Source organism: Varroa destructor, unplaced genomic scaffold (genome assembly GCF_002443255.2).
Source record: "Varroa destructor unplaced genomic scaffold, Vdes_3.0 BEIS01000002.1, whole genome shotgun sequence".
In the NCBI taxonomy this organism is placed as follows: Eukaryota; Metazoa; Arthropoda; class Arachnida; order Mesostigmata; family Varroidae; genus Varroa; species Varroa destructor.
Window position 1 is genome coordinate 28,717,950 of NW_019211455.1, and position 19,036 is coordinate 28,736,985.

At 40.3% G+C, this 19,036-nt stretch overlaps 3 protein-coding genes, 1 long non-coding RNA gene and 1 other non-coding gene across 7 annotated transcripts; 1 reads left to right on the forward strand and 4 right to left on the reverse strand.

The window, feature by feature from the left end:
* Window positions 1-41: 41 nt before the first annotated feature.
* On the forward strand, window positions 42-2,043 carry LOC111243620 (uncharacterized). The gene is made up of 3 exons (XM_086980522.1): window positions 42-206; window positions 715-954; window positions 1,182-2,043. Exons 2-3 carry the CDS (start codon window positions 889-891, stop codon window positions 1,992-1,994), a joined length of 879 nt encoding a protein of 292 aa, XP_086836648.1. The 5' UTR covers window positions 42-206; window positions 715-888; the 3' UTR covers window positions 1,995-2,043.
* Window positions 2,044-2,890: 847 nt separating this feature from the next.
* On the reverse strand, window positions 2,891-5,560 carry LOC147757634 (uncharacterized). Of its 2 annotated transcripts, XR_015321508.1 has the most exons (3): window positions 5,376-5,560; window positions 4,123-5,143; window positions 2,891-3,335 (listed from the first exon to the last, which is right to left on the reverse strand). It is a non-coding gene; the product is annotated as an uncharacterized LOC147757634 (long non-coding RNA). The 2 variants fall into 2 exon arrangements; XR_015321507.1 differs by lacking the exon at window positions 5,376-5,560 and having other exon boundaries at window positions 4,123-5,318.
* Window positions 5,561-5,645: 85 nt separating this feature from the next.
* TRNAV-CAC (transfer RNA valine (anticodon CAC)) lies at window positions 5,646-5,718 on the reverse strand. Its single transcript has one exon. It is a non-coding gene; the product is annotated as a tRNA-Val (tRNA).
* Window positions 5,719-10,836: 5,118 nt separating this feature from the next.
* On the reverse strand, window positions 10,837-18,511 carry LOC111245326 (glyoxalase domain-containing protein 4). Of its 2 annotated transcripts, XM_022793550.2 has the most exons (8): window positions 18,374-18,475; window positions 15,654-15,820; window positions 13,663-13,767; window positions 13,208-13,268; window positions 12,769-12,921; window positions 12,466-12,586; window positions 11,975-12,185; window positions 10,837-11,484 (listed from the first exon to the last, which is right to left on the reverse strand). In XM_022793550.2, exons 2-8 carry the CDS (start codon window positions 15,742-15,744, stop codon window positions 11,228-11,230), a joined length of 999 nt encoding a protein of 332 aa, XP_022649285.1. In that variant the 5' UTR covers window positions 15,745-15,820; window positions 18,374-18,475; the 3' UTR covers window positions 10,837-11,227. The 2 variants fall into 2 exon arrangements, with proteins under 2 accessions (XP_022649285.1, XP_022649287.1); XM_022793552.2 differs by lacking the exon at window positions 15,654-15,820 and having other exon boundaries at window positions 18,374-18,511.
* LOC147757635 (GDP-D-glucose phosphorylase 1) lies at window positions 16,417-18,503 on the reverse strand. The gene is made up of 2 exons (XM_022793551.2): window positions 18,374-18,503; window positions 16,417-17,509 (listed from the first exon to the last, which is right to left on the reverse strand). The coding sequence occupies exon 2, from the start codon at window positions 17,505-17,507 to the stop codon at window positions 16,521-16,523; it is 987 nt and encodes a 328-aa protein (XP_022649286.1). The 5' UTR covers window positions 17,508-17,509; window positions 18,374-18,503; the 3' UTR covers window positions 16,417-16,520.
* Window positions 18,512-19,036: the final 525 nt, after the last annotated feature.

The following is a 19,036-nucleotide window of genomic DNA, read 5'->3' on the forward strand; positions in this document are numbered from 1 at the left end:
CTAGGTAACCGCAGCCTGTTGCGAGGACATAGTACGGCTGCCAGCCCTGAGATCTTCGGCAATGAATACCCTGGCTCTATAATCGTAAATAAAGAACGTTTTGCTTATGTAATTACTCCACACCGCAGTGATGATCGACTACGTATACAATCAGTGACAAAACCAGCGAAAAAACATATGGTTTTACTGGCGGTAATGTACAAGATGTAAGGCCGGTAAGGTAAAGGTGCCAGGTTGAGAAGTTCGAGGTTTTTTTTAAAGCATTGTTCCTTGTTCTGCCACCTTCATTCGCGTATTATTTAAAGCGATCAGCCAGATACTCAACAAGTTCTTACGAGGCCTTTAACGGTGCACGATACATAATTTTTTGCGGCCAAATTCAATAAGAATTACGTTACTATGCAGATTAGACCTAGATGCATGAGCTAAACTCACACCCAGTTTTGCCCGAAAGTGTTTGACAACTACGACACACAACGGCAAGTTATGCCATTTGTAGACATAAAACTAATATGTATCCTATAGTAAATGCTAAGCCCCCGGACTAAACTATTGGATTTGAGATCGGCTCGATACCTTAAAACTGAGTGAGTCCACATCTGAAGATGCATCTAGATTTTATATTGGGTAATAGGTTATTTTACTGATAGTTGGCGTATTCTATAATTTTTCATCTTGGCCGTCACTCATTTTGAAATACACTGCTTTTCTTAGGATGCCGACGCTCTTGATCATCGCATTGAGTGCGATGCGCTCCGTCGCGTCGCACCATGGGTTCCTACATCGGAAATTCGACTGTTGTGTCGAGTCTGGACGCGGAGCCGTCGCGAAACAACTGCACCGTCTCAAGAAGTGGTCCTTGGAAGGACCCGGACGTTTGTCGGCCTTATGACACACCGCGAATCAAGGGCTCTTGAGTTTATGCAGAACGTCTTTAAGGAGATTGGAAGTCAAGTACGCATTTCTCTGTTCCTCGCGCTGTTCGAGCTTGGAGATACTTATCCGCATGAGAACATAACATCCGCCTTCATGTACCATTTAGAAAAGCTTTAAAGTATTAGCGAGTTTTTAACATTTCACTATAGTAAGAATGAATCGACCAATCGGAGAAGAAGTATATGGCAATTCTTTGTGCGGCACTTATGCTGCCATGAATTTTAATCTTAGCTTATCCACTGCAGGTCAATCGATTTCTATGCGAGAGAGATCAGCCTGATGAAGAATCCCTTCTAACAGTGTTTCTGAAACTGGATATCAACTCCCACAAAATCATGTCCTGGGACGGGACTATAGGCTGCGCACTCTTTTTAGGAGGCTCTGTCTTCAACCACGCGTGTGCGCCTGACCATCGAATCGCCTACTATTTTGATGGAGGTCACTTCGTTATTAAGGCTATGGAAAATCTAGAAGTGAACAGTCCTGAAGATATAAACATTAGCTATGTTCCTTCCACCTTGCCAAGAGAACTTCGAAGGATTCAGCTGAAGGAAAAGTATTTTTTTGATTGCGCTTGTCGACGTTGTCTTGGCCAGGAGGTTGTCGTCAGCGAGGCCAGTGAGAAGCTCGTCAAGGAAGCTCAACAGCTTCGAGCACGACCTGACACAAAGCAGAAGCTCATTGAAATAAAGGAGTTCCTGGCATCTCCCAGTATAGCATCACTTGCTAACAACGATTACACAAAGCTCGTTGTTACAGTAGGACTCTTCGGCTTGTATGGAACACTCGAGATGCCCGTAGACGCAGTCAGGATTGGGGAACAGCTAACGAGAACGTACCGAAAGATGGATATCGCCGCAGTTGATCATTTGTACCTCATCTGTCAGATGTTCACTGCTGCACTGAATGCCGGCTGGTTCGACAAGCGGAATCCGAATCATTCAAGATTTCTACGGCTGCTTAACCAAGCCCATGCAGATTCTCAGAAAATTTTCGGGCCTGGTCATTACCACTCGAAGCTGATTGCATCTATTTATGACCGCTTAGGAATGAAATAATCGCGCAAATAAATATCGGATCTATTTTTCTTGGCTCCGATAAACCCTACAGTGTTAAATTATGTATTTATTTGTACGTAAAAAAAAAGCGCCGCGTAGTGTCTTTCGGCGATCAAATCGACGTCAATTATTAAGCAAATAATTCCGTTTTGCGATTCTATAGCAAATGTTGTAAGGGGTACAGCTCGCTAAATGTAGCTCAGGACAGGCAAGGCGTGCATATTGGCTGGCCTTATGATAAAATTAATCCTCAATTATTTCAGAATAGGAACGGACTACTGTCATTCTATATACCTGACGTAATGATAGTATTAGCCGCTACGCGTCGTTACTTCGAAGGATAGCGCATAAAATAACGAGGTACCGTTTTTGATACAATTTATGAAAAATTTATGCTGAGGGTGCATCTAATACGTGTAACAACAATTACGTAAACAGCTGCCACTACGGCCAAGATTTCCGAATGTACTTGCCGAATGATGCCAGTTGCAACATATTTCACTAGCTTTCTCTGCAAATATGGTTGCTTACAATCGTAAGCCAGTCTATTCTAATCATTGTGCACAATAGAACAAATAGCAAGATGTACTAGTAAGTTTTTGGTACCCCTGCCAACAGTTCGCAAATCGCCTAAGAAACGTTCCCTGTAAACTTAACCATTGCAGGTGAAAAAGTGAAACATATAAAACAATAAGTTCAGAATTGAAGTTAATCGAATGAATTGAACGATATCACAAGATCATTCTCTCTGTTTGAAAAGACTCATTTCGGTATATATATGTCCACTTCGGAATTGAGGCAACCATTGGGAAAGTAGATTTTTACGTGGGAACTCTCACTTCTTCCAATTCTACTTCCGATTAGTTGTACCAGTCATAGCAACAAAGAGAAAGATGTACTTTTCAGTAATATCGACTTTACCCTTTATTAAGTCCTTAGGTCAATAGGCATCACCACAGTGAGTAATGTACACATGTAAAGGACACGAGTTTCAAAAGGCGCAAAGGTTTGTATATTAATGTTTAATGTTTGGAATTACCATTATTGTCCATTAAGTGATCTATTTGATATCGTTGTCATACATCAATCGAAAGTAATTCCGCTCGGCAACGGACATAATCACTTGTCAGTATCGTTTCCACTGCAGGTGAGGGCGAATGACCCCAACAGCTGATCGGTCGAGCTAGATTAAATGTAATCACTTAGTATCGATATGATCGTGCATCAAGCAGCAGTGATTCTAAGTAAACTTCCGTAAGTAAACACGTAACGAAGGCCGCTGGGACGCTTTCCATAGACAGCGCGAGAAACGAGGTAGTCCATTGGCGGGTGGCCATGCCCCTGTAAAAGGTCGATGGAAAACACCTTGCCTATTTGCCGAGCATGCAAAGCTAATGATATTTTAAAGAGCTGAAAATCTTCTTGAAACGCTCAACCTCACTCTTTTATTTAGAACTTCAAAACTGAATGACAAACAAGTACAAGTTACGCAACTTTTCAAATCACAGATTAAAAACAAGGAAACTTTGTCGCCTGTTAAAAAAATCCATTGGACATTCTTCATGTTCTTCATATTCATAATGCATTTATCGGCTTCTAATTGAAATTAGGGGATTCTTCTTTGATTAGTCGATGAATGTTGCACGGTAGAACCATACTTACTACAAATATTTACCAGTTATATGGTGAACTGTACGCAAATCGTAGCTATCTAATCAATTAGCTGGGGCATATCAATTCGAAATTTCTGGCCAAATTGCTTTTCTATTAATGAAAGGTCTTTCAGAACTATCCTTGGTTACCCATCACATCTCATGAACATTGACAAAAACTCATAAAAGCTTACACGACGAAGACGTACGTAGTACATCACAGTCTGACAAAATACGACCCAAAAAATGTCCGCCTTTAGAACAACTAGATTATTAGATAGACGCGTAAATAACACACTTTTGACAGATATCGGCTACATTCCCTTCACGAACACATCAGTGACCGCAGCGTTTTGCGTGGGTTTCAAGTAAATTTCTCTTTTTCGTCAAACCTGATAATGCTACGTATATTTTATCCAAAGTCATTTCTATCCTTCTGGGGGATTTATCTACGAGAAGGCCGATGCCGCACAAACCTTGTCGAACCGCCGGTTGCCACCGGGATCACGCTTTGTCCACTCGTCAAGTTTTTCACTCGAACCGCTGTTTTAAACACCGATTGCGATGTCAATTAAATCTTCTTGATTTAGTCCAAAGTGTCTGCTTGTTCCCGCGCAAATGAAAAAATTGCAGTTCAACTTAATTGCACTCGCTGACTAGTGTCGTCCTCTACGACGATGCCTGTCCGTTTGTTTCTCTTGTCAACAAACCCTTCGTATCGCCCTCGGGCTCAGCTGCCCTCTCCCCCCCGTCGAGGCTGCTTGGCTCTATGCTGGCTCAACCACTACCACTCGCATGAACAGTGCCACATCACACAGGAGTGGCAATTGGTAAACGCCCTTCCCCATTGCGTGACCGATAGCCATCACGTATACCAAGACCCATACAGGGCAAGCGGTGTCAATAGTACCAACTCTGTTCCGTTCTCGAAAAACTCGGTCTGAGAGCGGTAATCTTGTTAATATCCAAAGATGGTACTCATAGGAAGAAGTGTTTTTTTCTTTTTTTTTTTTTTTTTAGTTTTATCAAGCTAATCTAAGTGGCAAAACAACAGTTGCTTTCAGGCAAGAAGGCAATGCAATTGTATGGTCTAGCGTCTGCACTTCGAAATTACGCTCTCTGGCTGCCAGTCTATATGTCTGTCGCTAACTGTCAGTGGGAACTTGATGCATTCGAGTCCGTTATTCAAAAGAAGTATTCACTTATCCTACAACAGGCGCATACGTGAACAGACAATAGATTCAAAGCAAATGTGAGCGAAAAACAAAAACGGGTAATGAGAATACGCAATTCAGGTCATACTGAGGTCATTTTCGTATAGGTCCCTGTGAGCCTATCTGAAACCCTATGTCGTGCCGTTATTTATGTATGCAATCAATACATGGACCTCAAGTTAAAAACTTGCCAACCGGGAGAAATGCACCGAACGTTCACCTAAGTTCGTCTACATCGTTCCGCAAACTTGCAGGGCAAACAAATTCACGTTTCGCTACGTTTCTGAAATAGATAAATATTTGTATGAGCAGAGGAACAAATGGTGTGGCATTCATTGTCGTAGTACGCAGCGTTGATTCCAACAAAATCTGCTAGCGTACATTTGTATGCACTTATAGCAAGCCGTCGGATGAAAACAAATAATAGTTTACATTTTCAAAGATCAAACGACAGGCTAAGAGTTTCAATAAAAGGTGGAGCTGGGAATTTCTATTATTTTATGTACTTGCCTGACCTTTCGTTGCGGCGGAATTTATTTCGTGGTTACAATAAGCTTTCAAGAAGGCTCAATATTCCGCTGTTCCAGTGAGAGGCCAGTCGCATTGAGTGCCACGTTATTGCATATCCGATCTTTGCATGATACAATTGAAGATTACAACCGTTTTGTGTCGCATTGGATATTAAGCCGACGTCTAACCTATAAATATCTGTAACAAAAACTTGCTGCTGCGTACTATAATACATGAGAAGCTTCATTCAACGTATACAGTTTTTAAAAAAACATTGTTTCCGCCCGGGATCGAACCGAGGACCTTGCGCGTGTGAGGCGCATGTGATAACCACTACACCACGGAAACCGATGCACCAACCACCCAGATTTTTGCGCCTCCTTCGAGAAATTCGAGAATCGTTATTACACTAAGTAATCTCATTAGTTAATACTTTGTATGACACAAATGCGCTGTTTTGATAAAAAGCACCTGGCTTGTCTCGTAAACACATTTAATATAGCTTAGTTAGCCGATAAATAATTATTTAGTTAGCTAAATAAAAACTAAATAATGAACATTAACTTGTAATTAGTCTAAATGGATGCCAATTTTTTTATTGACAGAGATCAAAGTGCACTCTTCCTTCTGCCCAAACGCCACCTGTTCGTGGTGACGGATATTTTATAGTCACTAAACGAAGCAGGTATTTGATGATAATCCTCAGCTGTCTTTTATTTCTGTAGTCTTTTCGCGGCTTCCATCGCTCAGAGGCGTGGGGCTTTATACGCTGCAAAGGATACTGGAAACAAATTCTACACTACGTTAGGCACTCGGTGTTTACTATAAAAAAAAAAACATGAGAAATTTTTTAACGATCTAATTACATCTTTGACCAGACCAGTCGCTTATTAAATGCATGACACGAGAGAGCTTTTGCAAAACAGCAGAGGGAAAGACGAAATATAATTTTCCTTTGAGATATGGTAGACTCTCAGAAATGAACTCGAAAGTTCACATTATTTCTCAGATGGCTTGTAGGTTACTTAGAATAGACTTGCGGAGCTCTCGCCGTCAAACGTGTCTTCTTTATTAGGGCCTGTCATTAGGCTCATTAGGGCTAGAACTTATCTAACTCTTGGCAAATCTAGCTTTCCTACAAATTTTTAATTACTAAGGATCATTAATTAAACGACGGGGACAGTGCTACTGCATTTTGACAACGATAGCCATGATGCACGTGGTGAAGTCCTATGCATTCAAAAATACCCGCTTTTGAATGGATTTATCCATTCTTCATATATCTACATGGACCATAATCATAATTTTAAACGGATGTATAAAGGCATGCGTAATAAAAATCAGCAGGTAACTTAAACTTGACCCACAAAATAGCAGCCGTTATTGAAGTTCCGTAGGAATGATTTACATGCTACTTGGGGACGACCTTCCATCTTCTTTGAAACGTGTCTTGTAATATTAGCTTTGGTTCACATGAGTCGACTAGACATACTATGTATGCCCTTTCCGAATCGTGTATTCGATGCAGTGCTTTACATATACTCCACTAGCCAGGGTTAAACCAGTTAATAGAATAACAAACTGAAACCAGAAATCCCTCAGTTGAAGGCGGTAGTCGACGTCAAGCGATAACGTATCGTGTACATTCGATTGCCTTTGACTCTTCCGGGTTTGAGCTGATGCATTGAAGGCTTTCCAGTCTGTCTGGACCTCAAAATAGTGCGCCTCAAACAAGCCAGCTATGGCCCGGTTTAGACGATGCTTCCAAGGAAATCCTGGTGTGATCGCGTACGAACTCATTATTGATTTGACCTCTTCCTTACCCCTGTCCAGAGCTAGATTAAACGCGCAATTGTCACAATCCGCCAGCAGACTCAGTATGTTGCATCCTGCCAACATTTTGGCAAGGCATAAGTCTTCGCTGGCTACCCGTACGACTCGATTATCCTTTTGAAGATTGCTAACAGCGCGAAACACGCTGCTTGCCCCTTCGTTAACCATATCTGATGTGAAGTCCGTGTCGAGAAAGCATACGACTGTGTGTGGCTTAGCCAAGGCTCGAGTGAAGTCTTCGACAGTTTCGAGCGTTGCCGACACGGGAACGTTACAATACGATGTTAACATCTGCTGAAAGATGCTGTATATGACAAATATGGCTACTACTGTAGAAACATGGATGAAACGGTTCCCTGCAAAAATTGTGTTCGGCTTTTGTAGAAACATCCCAATAGTCACTATGAAGGCATCCGAAAAAGTTCGCGAAATACTGTTTACACCGACGCAGGCCATGAAGCTAAAACCAATCATTAGCCAGCATGGAGCGGTGAATATCTGAAACAGGCCGACAGAACCCGTCCGATACCGTTTATTACGACAACTGTAGAAAACGAGTTTTGACCACCATATTGTTTTGAGATAGTCAATCTCCGTCAGACGATCGACGTGCCTGGCAAAAAGTCGCATACCAATATCGGTGCGTCTCGTTCTGAGTAGTTTGAACGCCAGTGCATTCTTTTTAGTCTGAATCATTGATCCGCCACTCACATCCACCTTGACAACTCGGCTGGCGTTTACCAACGCGGCAAATACTCGGATGAGTCTATCACCATCGCGATGTTCAAAACAGTATTCTCGACATACGTGAATTAGCTGACTGATACGAAAATGAAAAGTCTCAGGCTGCGGGTCCATTAGTTGAATCGTCTGATGAGCACACGTTCTCCAGTCTACCGGAACACTGATGTCAGCCGGTTGTTCGATATACATAATACAGCGATAGAAAGGATCACGACTGAACAGCTTCGAATTTTTTTGTTCCTCAAAAATATCGTCCGGTATAGAGTCGCGAAGGAAAAGCCAGCGTGTCAAAGGCATTCTGTGGGCATTTCTCTGAAACGATGCGAACTCCTCTGGAGACATCCGTAACACAAGCACAAGTAGCTGCCGACCATCGGATACAGCTCTTTCTGCCAATGCCATTGTGTTTACCACATTACTGTACAATAATATAGAATTCCGTTGTGTAGCATGGTAGCATTCTGGCGTCCGCAAAACTAATTCCAGTGAGGAAATATTTGTCGTCGCTAGTTCCTCGCCTTCATAGAGCGGGAAAGGTTGTAATATCCGCTCGCTGTCAAAATGCACCAAACGCCAGCTAGTGGCATTGACTATAGCAAAAAATGCCCGACATAGCGCAGAAGGGCCGCTATCCATTGCCAATGCGGCTGCCGCACTACTCGAAGATATTGGAAATTAAAATACAAAGCAGTAATTTTTTTTATCTCAGTAGCAAGACTCTGTAACTTCTAGGCGAAACCATCGTCGTTGGCCGCGCCTCGTCTCTCGTAGCTCGAGTAGCGGAATAGGAGATCATATAACTATATCGGTAATTTTAGGTTTTCTTGGGTAACGATACAGTACAGATTTAGATCAATAACTCCCTTGCAAATAAACGTTGAAGCCCATCATTAGCATTCGTATAGCGTTCGTCGATAGTTTGCAGCTTGAAAGCAGAGGCGTCATGCTCTTTCTTCTGCATGGTCATCTCATATATTGAGCTTAATTACAACGTCAGGTCCCGTAGACTGAGGCGTACCCGCAGGCCTTGTATCGAGGCCCAATCGGCAAAGGTTTCGTAATATTCGATAGTTTCAATCCTTCTGGTTCGCTTTTTAATTCGATAGTTTTATATCTCCTTTTGTTGAGATACAGGAACGGGAGCCAAAGGCGTATTGTTAAATGGCAATGTAATTACATGACTGTATAGAGTGCTACTTCGAAAAATGCTATCGAAGCCTCCACCACGCCATATTGGCTCTAAACCTGACTGGAGAAAAAATCGGCTCTAATCTATAGATTCAAAACGTCCGGAACTGCAATTAATGAGCACGTAACTTTAGTCAGGAATCACGGCCTCGAATTTGTATGCTTAGCCTATCATGAAAAGCCTTTCTGTTACAGCAATACAATTGTATGGAGTTCACAATGAGTACAACGGTAGTAGACAAAAAGATTAGGAACTGCGTACTCGATGCTGTTCGTTAAAAAAGTAAAGCACACATATACCTCATGTCGGTATAATCAAAGTGTACGCATTTGGGTTTTTGCCTATCCGGTTTCGGAGATTACCGGACTGAAAAGCTCATGGTTCCAAAAATATCAGAAGCGACTGTTACCGCTCGTCATGATACTTGTTCGATAGCTAACTTACTAGGCCATGTATACAAGCCAAGTTCGATATTCACACTGTAGTAAAACACAAAATAATACCAGATGATAATAAACAAATTTCTTCGATTAACAGCAGGCCAACGGAAGGGTTGACGCCCGTATAGATTTTGGACCAGCCTCCAAAATATTCGACATGCCTTTTAATGATTATTGCGCACACTGTAGTTCGAAAGCTCGGAACGGTTCCGTACAGGGGTACGGTGTGTAATATAGAACAAACATTGTAGAGCAAAAAAAATATGTAAGGACACGCTCCCGCTAAATTAGTCCGAAGCTCCGTTTAAATCAGACATACATTTCAGCATAGCGTGGCATCGGTTTCCTATGAACTGTTATCCATTACTTATTTCGTTCGGTGAAAATCTTACTGAGCACCCCCCAGATTCTGCACGTTGCATCCAGAGACAGAGGAACAGAATATCTCCGACGCTTTCATAGGAATTTAATCGAACGCTTGGTCTCGACTTGAAATTTGTGGTAAATATTGATGGACAACAGCCACGTCCTAATTAAAAGTAAAATTAGCTCGCTTTGGACAGCTGTTCTTTGAGTTCGCAAATATTTAGTATACTCCTAAAGCGTACCACCTCGGCAAATATTTTAGAACTTGCAGCCTAACGAGCTTGTTGTATTCTATTAGCTTTGAGGCAATATCTACTCTGAGCTTTCAGTTTATTTGGCAGTGGTTTACTGGAGGAGCTTGAAATTACGTCTCGATGTTTCACCATATAAAAATGTGTTGAAATATGTTAAAAAATATTCATCTATTGTGTAACTTAAAGCATGTATATCACTAGAAATTCGAGCTAGAGGAAAGAGCTACCTGCATGTCAAGCATATGCTCAAATGCACATATGTAAAAGCTTGCATTATGCATGGGCGGGCACACTTGTATAAGCATTGCATTGAGCACTTCGATTTATTACTTCATATTTTCGAGTAATAATACGAAGTTCCTGCTTCTTCTGTTTCTTTATACTTAAAAAAATTCAAGTGAAAACTACAGATGTTCGACACTGGGTAGAATAGCATATCTTTACTGTGCTATAATAGAGTGCGAAACTAGAAAAAGGTGCTTTATACTTTTAATATACTATCAATAGCATGCTCAGCTCGCAGTTCTGCCCAGGCCGGCTTATGTGTAGATTGTTATGCCCTAGAAAAACATAGCACTTGATTTACTTAATATTTCGTCGAAAAATCAGTTTTCTTACACTAACAAATAACACACACAGATTTTGGTCCGTTCAACCGTTGCAGCTTTATAATGTTCCGTCTTCGCTGTTGTCCGTTATCGTGATTTGAAGGCAGTTTTTGCCGTCGTTTAGAAGGTATATCCATAATAGAACCTGTTTGATAGGTACAGGTAACCAGCTTATTTCCTCTTTATTTACACCAAGTATTCTTGTGAATATATTTGCTATAAACGAAGTCCAAAAAACATCGTCGAACCTTCACTATTTTTGTCTCGACGATCGATGTTTATGATCGACTATGAATATATGTGCATACGATATTAAATTAGTTTCAGCTGCTTCCTTTTTGAAATTTGATGGGGAATGTTTATTACGTACGCATTAGCAGATAATTTGCTTTTATGGATAAACCTTCAATTTCTAAGAGATATCTAAAAGCGCCGATCCCTTCTTTGGACTTTTTCAACGTACGCATCATATTCTTTCATCTTTTCTTGGAGAACTTGACTCGCTTCCGGATCCTCCTTAGATAGCTCATGAAATCCCTCATCGCCAACGAAACATATCTCATGTCCATCTGGGTCTCCCAAAATGACGACTTCGACAGATGCCTTACCGGGCGTTTCTAAGGATACCAGTGGAGTAATTACGGTGCCTATGTCAGCATTTTTCACCTGGGCTTCGATTTCTACAAAAGAAGTAAAACAGCAGGCCACGGTACACAATTTAGAAAAGCGTGCTTGTTTTTTTTTACTTTTCGTTGAGTAAACATTGTTTTAGACGTAACAGCTAAAGCCACAAAAGAACTTACAGGTAAAAAGATACTATTGTCCCTTCGGAAACACGGGCAACGTTTCTCGGGTTGATGAAATGGGAGGATTGCGCTCTGGTCGTTACGATGTTTGAAAGAGAGAAGAACATGTTTTATCGGGTTCGTCAAAGCAAAGAAACATATAATGAATAGTTTCGAAAGATAAGTTCTTTTAAACAAATCTAAATACAAAAACACCTCCCACATATGGACTAAATCGCTATATGAATGTACTTTTTTAAATAGACCCACAAATGGTCTACCGCTATGAACCTGACATCGGCTTCGCTACTAAGAGGTCTAGTTAGGACTTTAAAAATAAGTAAACGATTGTTGTAAATCTCAAAAATATACACCTAACTCGCACCTGGTAGTTGGTTTCGGGGGCATGCGAACGCCACACGTCCATAGGCTTCACCCCTATCAATCGGCTCAAAGATCTTCTCGAAACGGAGCGACGTTTTAGATTTGTCGTATGCGACTTCAAGGAAATCGTCGCCGCTTTCCACCACCTCGCACCCCAGCATAGTCACCCAAAAGCGACGTGTTTTTTCCACATTTGTACAGCTGTAAATAACCTGTCGAAGATAAAGGCGCATGTCTCAGTAATATCATTACTGATTTTTTTTTACATTCGTATAGACGACGCTGATACATACGAATGCAGCTGTTGATATAGGCCTTTACCACGATTAGGTGAGGTGGACATAATATCTAAGAAAAAATATTGCTAAAGAGAACAAAGCTAGAATCCCTAAACCTGTCTTTTACGAAGATCAAACGTGATAGAATTTCATGCTTTGGCCGAAAATAGTATACACATACAATCAACTTAATTCAATCCTTTAGAGAACTTACTTGTCTCACGGGATCCTTCCTTTCGGAACTGTCTTCTTCAACGTAAAATTTGAATCCGCCTGGAGCTTCGACATATGATTTGTCATTCTCCTGTTGAACTGTCCACCTATTTTCTTGAGCACTACAAAAGCAAAACATTTGACTTAAGGCCTGCATGCGGTTTAAACATAGCTAAAATGGAAGACCGTTATTAACGGCGTTACACTTAATACTCATGCCGATCGATCCCACCTATATCGCCAAAGGGATAACTATGAAAAGAATATGAATTTTCTGCTAATTTATGAGAAGGTCGCAACCGACCGTTTTAGAACGTTGCTCATTTGAATGACGATCCCCTTGAACTCGTTGCCTTTCTTATATTTGTCCACACCGTAATTGTATATAAGCTCCATAGCGAAATGGTCATCTTCAGAACCATAACCGACCATCGTCTTGCTCCAGAACCCATCGTATCTGCAAACCACGATTCAGGTTGAATAAGATTCTTTCCAATACAATGAACTCGAAATGTCAATGATATCGCCGACAAGAAAAATTTGATTTAATTCATTGATAAGTGAAAGCGGCTATGCGTTCGCAAATGTAGAGCTTGCAGTTATGTCCAATGAATATCCGATCAAGCCTATTAAATACGAGAGCAGACAGTTCTGAGAATACAGAATTTTTGAAGCAATTGTCAGATTCAGTACTGAAAGAACCTTAGAGGTCTAATTCTGAAGGGGTGAACGTGACAACAAACCTTCCGTTGCATGCTGCAAGGCAACCCTTCTCGAATTCTTCATGACGAAGCACCCGCATCACTGAAAATGTATCGAACCACATGCGCATTAAGAAGGAAGTTGTTCTCCTTGAGTTAGCAAACTCGAAATTAAATGTTAGCTAATAATTACGTACATTTATTTGTAGCGAATGCGATCGCATATCCGTGACCATTCTTCAAGAGGGGACCAAATGGTATTTTATACTTTATACTGCCTTGGCCACAAAATACTAGGCATCAACTTCTGCTTCAATAAACAATTCTGAACAACTGACGGCAACAAATAAAGTAAAAAACAAACAAAAATAGAGGTTTACCTTAGCAAAAGAAAGAAAACACGGAATGCATCTTAGTTTCTGTATTGTCTTATTTCTCACATTTGTAATAGCCCATAGATAGTTGAGACAGCTTGCAAATATAACCCAAACACTTACAAAGAACGTCAGTGTAAAATCTCATGGTCAAGGAACGATCCGGAATCTTAAACACATAGTGAAGTGCTCTTCGGAGATGGGCATTTGAAGCCATGGTAATAATTACTGCAAACAAATTGAAAACAGAGCATTACGGATAAGTTTCAACGAAACAACATGTGTACATAATCACTCGAATAATCAAAGTTCAGTCGTCCTACAAGATAAAATCAGTTCCATTTATCTTCACTCTAACACTATAATATATAGAAAACTTAAGTTATCGAACAGTAACTTATCGTTTCTAAACCGAAATGAAAGTAATTTTGTTCACACCTTTAATCATATTACTAGTTGAATGCCTGTGTGTGTCATTTTGATCTTCCGCCATTTTGGTGGTAATAGCAAAATCCAGTCAATTTCTGTAGAACTCCTTTGGTTTTCAAGTGAAAAACCGTGACAAGTCATCTTTACATCCAAACTAAATTGACCCTGTTAGGCGAATTCTGCAGAAACCGAAACAGAGGATCTTTTAACAGTGTGAGAGGTCCATACGACGGACGCATTAAAATCCCCCGTTAAAGCTGTTTGAGTAGCTAAAGACGTATGTGATTTGGTATAGTGACGGTGAAAGACGATATTTTTTCTATTCACTAGGGCTCGTCGATTTTCCCAATAGCGCGTCGCGGTCCAAATCAGTCGTTTTGTCGAAAGGCAAACAGCAACTCATTATGCATAGTTTTTTCAAGCATCACCAAATACATGGCGTCACTTATTCTCACGTCGGGCTAGGCTTTGCCACATACTGTGGAACCCATGTATTTGTACAAAATGTTGTATTCGATCCTTTTTTTTTTCATGATTCGTGATCAACCACTTACAAATATCTCGATTTTCCTTGCTAAATTCTGTGAAGCTTCGTAGATGGAAAGATAATCTCGCGCTAATTCATGGGTCAACCGTCGAGCTTCCTTTTCCGCCATTTCTGTTTGAGTGCTTTAGAACTGTCCGCTAGAAGGCGCTTCGTTCGTAGACGATATCATGGCTACTCACAATGAGTTCGTCAACTATTTTCGTGATTGTCTGACCATTATGAGGGGCATCTTATACAGGGAAGTTTGCAAAAATCACCGAATCACTACTGGATTATGTCCTCCTTGGTATAGACAGCACAAGTATTTTACGGGTCTAAGTAACATCGCTGCATATATCGTATTAAAATTGTATATACAGCTGATTTTTGCAGTACTAATCGTGGAGACGAGTTCTTAAGGTTGAGTAAAAGCGACCCGCCAATTGTAGCATATTTACTACCGTTAAATTGTGGCTGTTAAATCTCATAGTATCATCAACTTTGTTTAATTGATTCCCATAAAAAACTGGAACATGGAAGCTCATGCAGTTGACCGTGTAAAGTGTCACGGTGCACCTGCGTAAAATGTGAACTTACAACTGCCCACTATGTGCAATTATGGCGATAACATGTAAGATTTCATTTGAGTGTAGGTTCATTGCTCCGAACAATCTTTCTCGAAAATTGTGCATCCCGTTCCCATTTTTCCATGTACCACTCGAAAGATGATTGCTTTCAGTCCGGGCCATTTTCATTGACAGTTTAATTGACTGTTTAAATGTGACTTTTTTCGCTGTAAACGTCTTCAAATGCGGTGAACAGTCGATCTGCTGATGCGAAGCTTATGGTTTGATTGCTGTTTGAAGTTCGTTAGTATTTTTGGTCTTCTGGTATGTTCTTCAATGATTCCTTCCGTTTCAAACTCACTTCTTATCTGATTAATTGTAAGTCGCATAAATAAATCTGCCTGAAGCATCGTTCTATATTGTCTCGGCTCTTCTGCTACTTTTCCATACTTCCAATAGCATTTTGAAATAAATGTTTTCTGCTTAAAACTTAATCTTTTTTTTAAATATTTTTAATTAATTACGCCCCGAAAGAAACGAATAATCTGAATATCGTAATTCACTAAGCATTGCATATTGTTTTTGAGACACACGGTTTGATATTTCTTCCGTTAAAATCCGGCCATGCTCATGCGACAAGATGTCCTTATCCCGCGGCAAGTATCCTCTAGCGCTGTTCTTCATAGATTTTTCCGTGATGTCCTCGTGTATTTATCCGGCGGACTTCCCAAGCTGACTAACGCGCAGCACAATAGCCAGTCTTCAATACGATCGGGGAGAAAATAATGCCAAAAGCCAGATTAACATACTTCTACTCTATATTCCCTATTATCATGCTTTATAAAGCTGAACATAAGCTCGGAAAGAACGGGAAGTCTGGCTTTCAACTAAACATTCGAATGTAGCAGATGGCTTTAAATTTTCTTAGATACAAATCCTCAGAGATTCATGAATGCTAGCTGCTGCTGCCGCCTCTAGACAACTTAATTAGAATCTATGTATTACAGGCCAATATCGATCCTGAAGGTAAGGCAACCGCATATCTTCATACATACTGCTGGCCCTAGAGTAAGTTCTTCTAATCGAATATCTATTTTCACGTATTTTAGAATAATTCGATCTAAATATTGGGCCAGAGATGCAGCTGGGCCTGGTGACCTCCTTCATTCCAATAGATTATACATTGCGAATACCTACGAGACATACCTCAATTGCACTATGTAAATACTTCGCTTACACGTTACCACCCCACACTCACTAGTATTGTTTCGTATGCCTAATTTTAGTATAATTCAGTACATGATAAAAACAACGCAATCTTTACAAGTTACAGTAAAAATAAATGAAAACAGTAAGTTGTTTTTCATATATTTTATTTTCTTTCAAGCATATATAATATACAAAACGCAATCTATTTCCTTGAAAATCATTCTTTTCATCTATTTATCGAAATACAGGAATTAACTAAGAACGTTGTTGTCTTTAAGTAGCGCCATCATCTTGCGATACTCTTCGTCACAATTGACCCTTAGCTCTTTGCTAACCGTTTCCTCTGTGAGTTCATTATAGACGCCCATGTCGTTTACGGGAATATGTCCTGCTAACTCACAAAGAGCAACATTAAATCCGCAGTTCTGTCTGCTTTTGACGCCAAAATAAGGTCTTCGAGCCCACAGGTAGATTCGGATAACTTCGTATGTCGTCGGCTTACAAAAATAGCTAATCTCGGGTGATGAACCTCGTGTCGTGAAGACGTTGTAAGCAATATTATTTTCATTAAGTAAACTAACAACGCGAAATAATGTATTCAGGGGGCTGCGGTCTCCCGCATTGACTGAAAAGACTAGCCCCCTGGCGGGGTAATCGACCAAAGTGAATACACCTGGGGCACTGAGTTTTTCTACAGGAGCGATTTCGAGAACCATCCGAACCTGAAGATAATAGACGTGTAAATGTTGGTGATTGACAGAGGCAAATCCTCCCAGGGAATTGAAGCCGCCGCGTAGGTCTGGCGAAGCTGAGCGAAACATTATGTCTAGGGTTAAATTCAATCCGGCAGGGGTGAGAATTTGTGGTAAACACTCCTTTACTGATGGTATTGCCAAACAGTGGCATTTTTCCAGAGGAGACACGTTAATTGCGATGAGATCATCGTCCCGACGGAATAGCACTTCTCTCTCGTCGATCTTCGTAAAGTTAAACTTTTTTTCATCAAATGGCTGTTGTGTACAGTGAATGTCTTCTGGTTTGCGTCGTTTTTCTGAACGTTTAGTGTTTAGTTGAACAACGAACCCGTAGCGACCTTCTAGAATGCGAGTTTTTACTTCATCAAGATGGTACCAAAGGGGAGCCGCGTGCCACCTCCTATCTAATTCCTCGTCAAATTCCGAGCTTTTTGGGGTTACTATCGATACCGTATGATAGAGTTCGGATGGAAGCGACTTCATGCCTGCAATGGATATTACCGATCGGTCCAATCAAGATATTTTTACTCTAGTTTTTTCGACTTTTAGCATAATTTACGAGTGTTCACATACAAAATGCATGAACATGGCTCATAGCTTAAAACGATATTTTGCATTCGATAGAACTTTTTACCCACTGCAGGCATGAGTGAGTGAAAGAGATCCTTTATATAGTAAAAAATTAGGTTTTGTCAAACAAAACAATTTCTGTCGAAAACGACGTATTTGATTTTTTTTTTAATTACAATAATTACTCTTGACACTTGGCTGATTTATCTCAGGTAAGCTAAGCTAAGAGAATTTACTGGCAACATCGCCTCAATTATTCATCGTGCAGCATAGCCTATAGTTATACCTAAAGGTCAAACATTGAGCTCTCATCATGCTGTGCCCTTTCTACCGCACTACTTTACTAAATAGTGATGTAAATGAACTAAAATCGCGAAAACAACAGTGCTCTCAATCACTGTAATTAACCACAGCAGTTAGGTAATATAATTAGTGAAACAAATGATCGCTGAATTTAAACGGTACGTTCGCACAATGCACTCGCGAGTCTCGTAGTTATGTTCTGTTTTGTCAAACTTGATTTCAAGTAATTACTAGGATAAGCTTGTTTTATATTGAATCTATAGTGAATAGATTCCCTATTTTTAATTGACTGGAATTACAGCAACGTACTTAAGTCATGCAATTAGCACGCAAGTCAATCCTGCGCAGACAGCCACAGCCGTCGCTCTAACCTAATTGAAACCCACAGCTGGTGGCTGGTAACAAACTCGAATGATGATATCTGTTTGCCACAGGAATAGAGATTCTTGCAGGGTATTTAATGAGCGTAAACTTACTTTTCCACAGTGTCCAGTCGAAGTGTTGTCTAATCTCACATTTAATATTCTCTCAAATGGAACTGTTCGACGGTTATTCGATGGTAGCAAAAAAAAAGAGAATGAAGTAAACAGAAATGTAGAAGCACCCTTTTTAGCGGGCGGTCCACAGTTCTGGGAAAGGGCGAAACGATGCAAAACTCCGGTCGCACAAAGCGCGGCACAATTCAAGTGCGACTTTAATTAATTTCGTTATAAAAAACATTTGTAAATGCTGCCAGTTAAGCAAACAATTTCTAATATAATAGTTAGCGATAAGAAGCTATTTATCTATAAAGTGTGCAAGAAAAACATTCCAAGCATTGAACAGCTACGAAGTTGGTCGTAAGTCTTTATCGGTAGATTTAATTAGCTGTCCTTGCAAAATATACACAAGCGTGAAAAACCTGAGCGCGATTTTTTTACGCTAATGAAATTATTAAAAAAATAGATACCCTTCACTCCCCGGTCGTGCTGTCAAGCGTTAATCATCTCGTGGAAATCGATATGACAAATTCCATAATTCTTATATCAGACTACCATTGCTTGTACGTAATCAAAGATGCTTAAAATGAAGATTCTGAGTCGAAATTTCGAAATTAACCATCGTTGTGTATAGATACATTAACTATAGCATAATAGAGC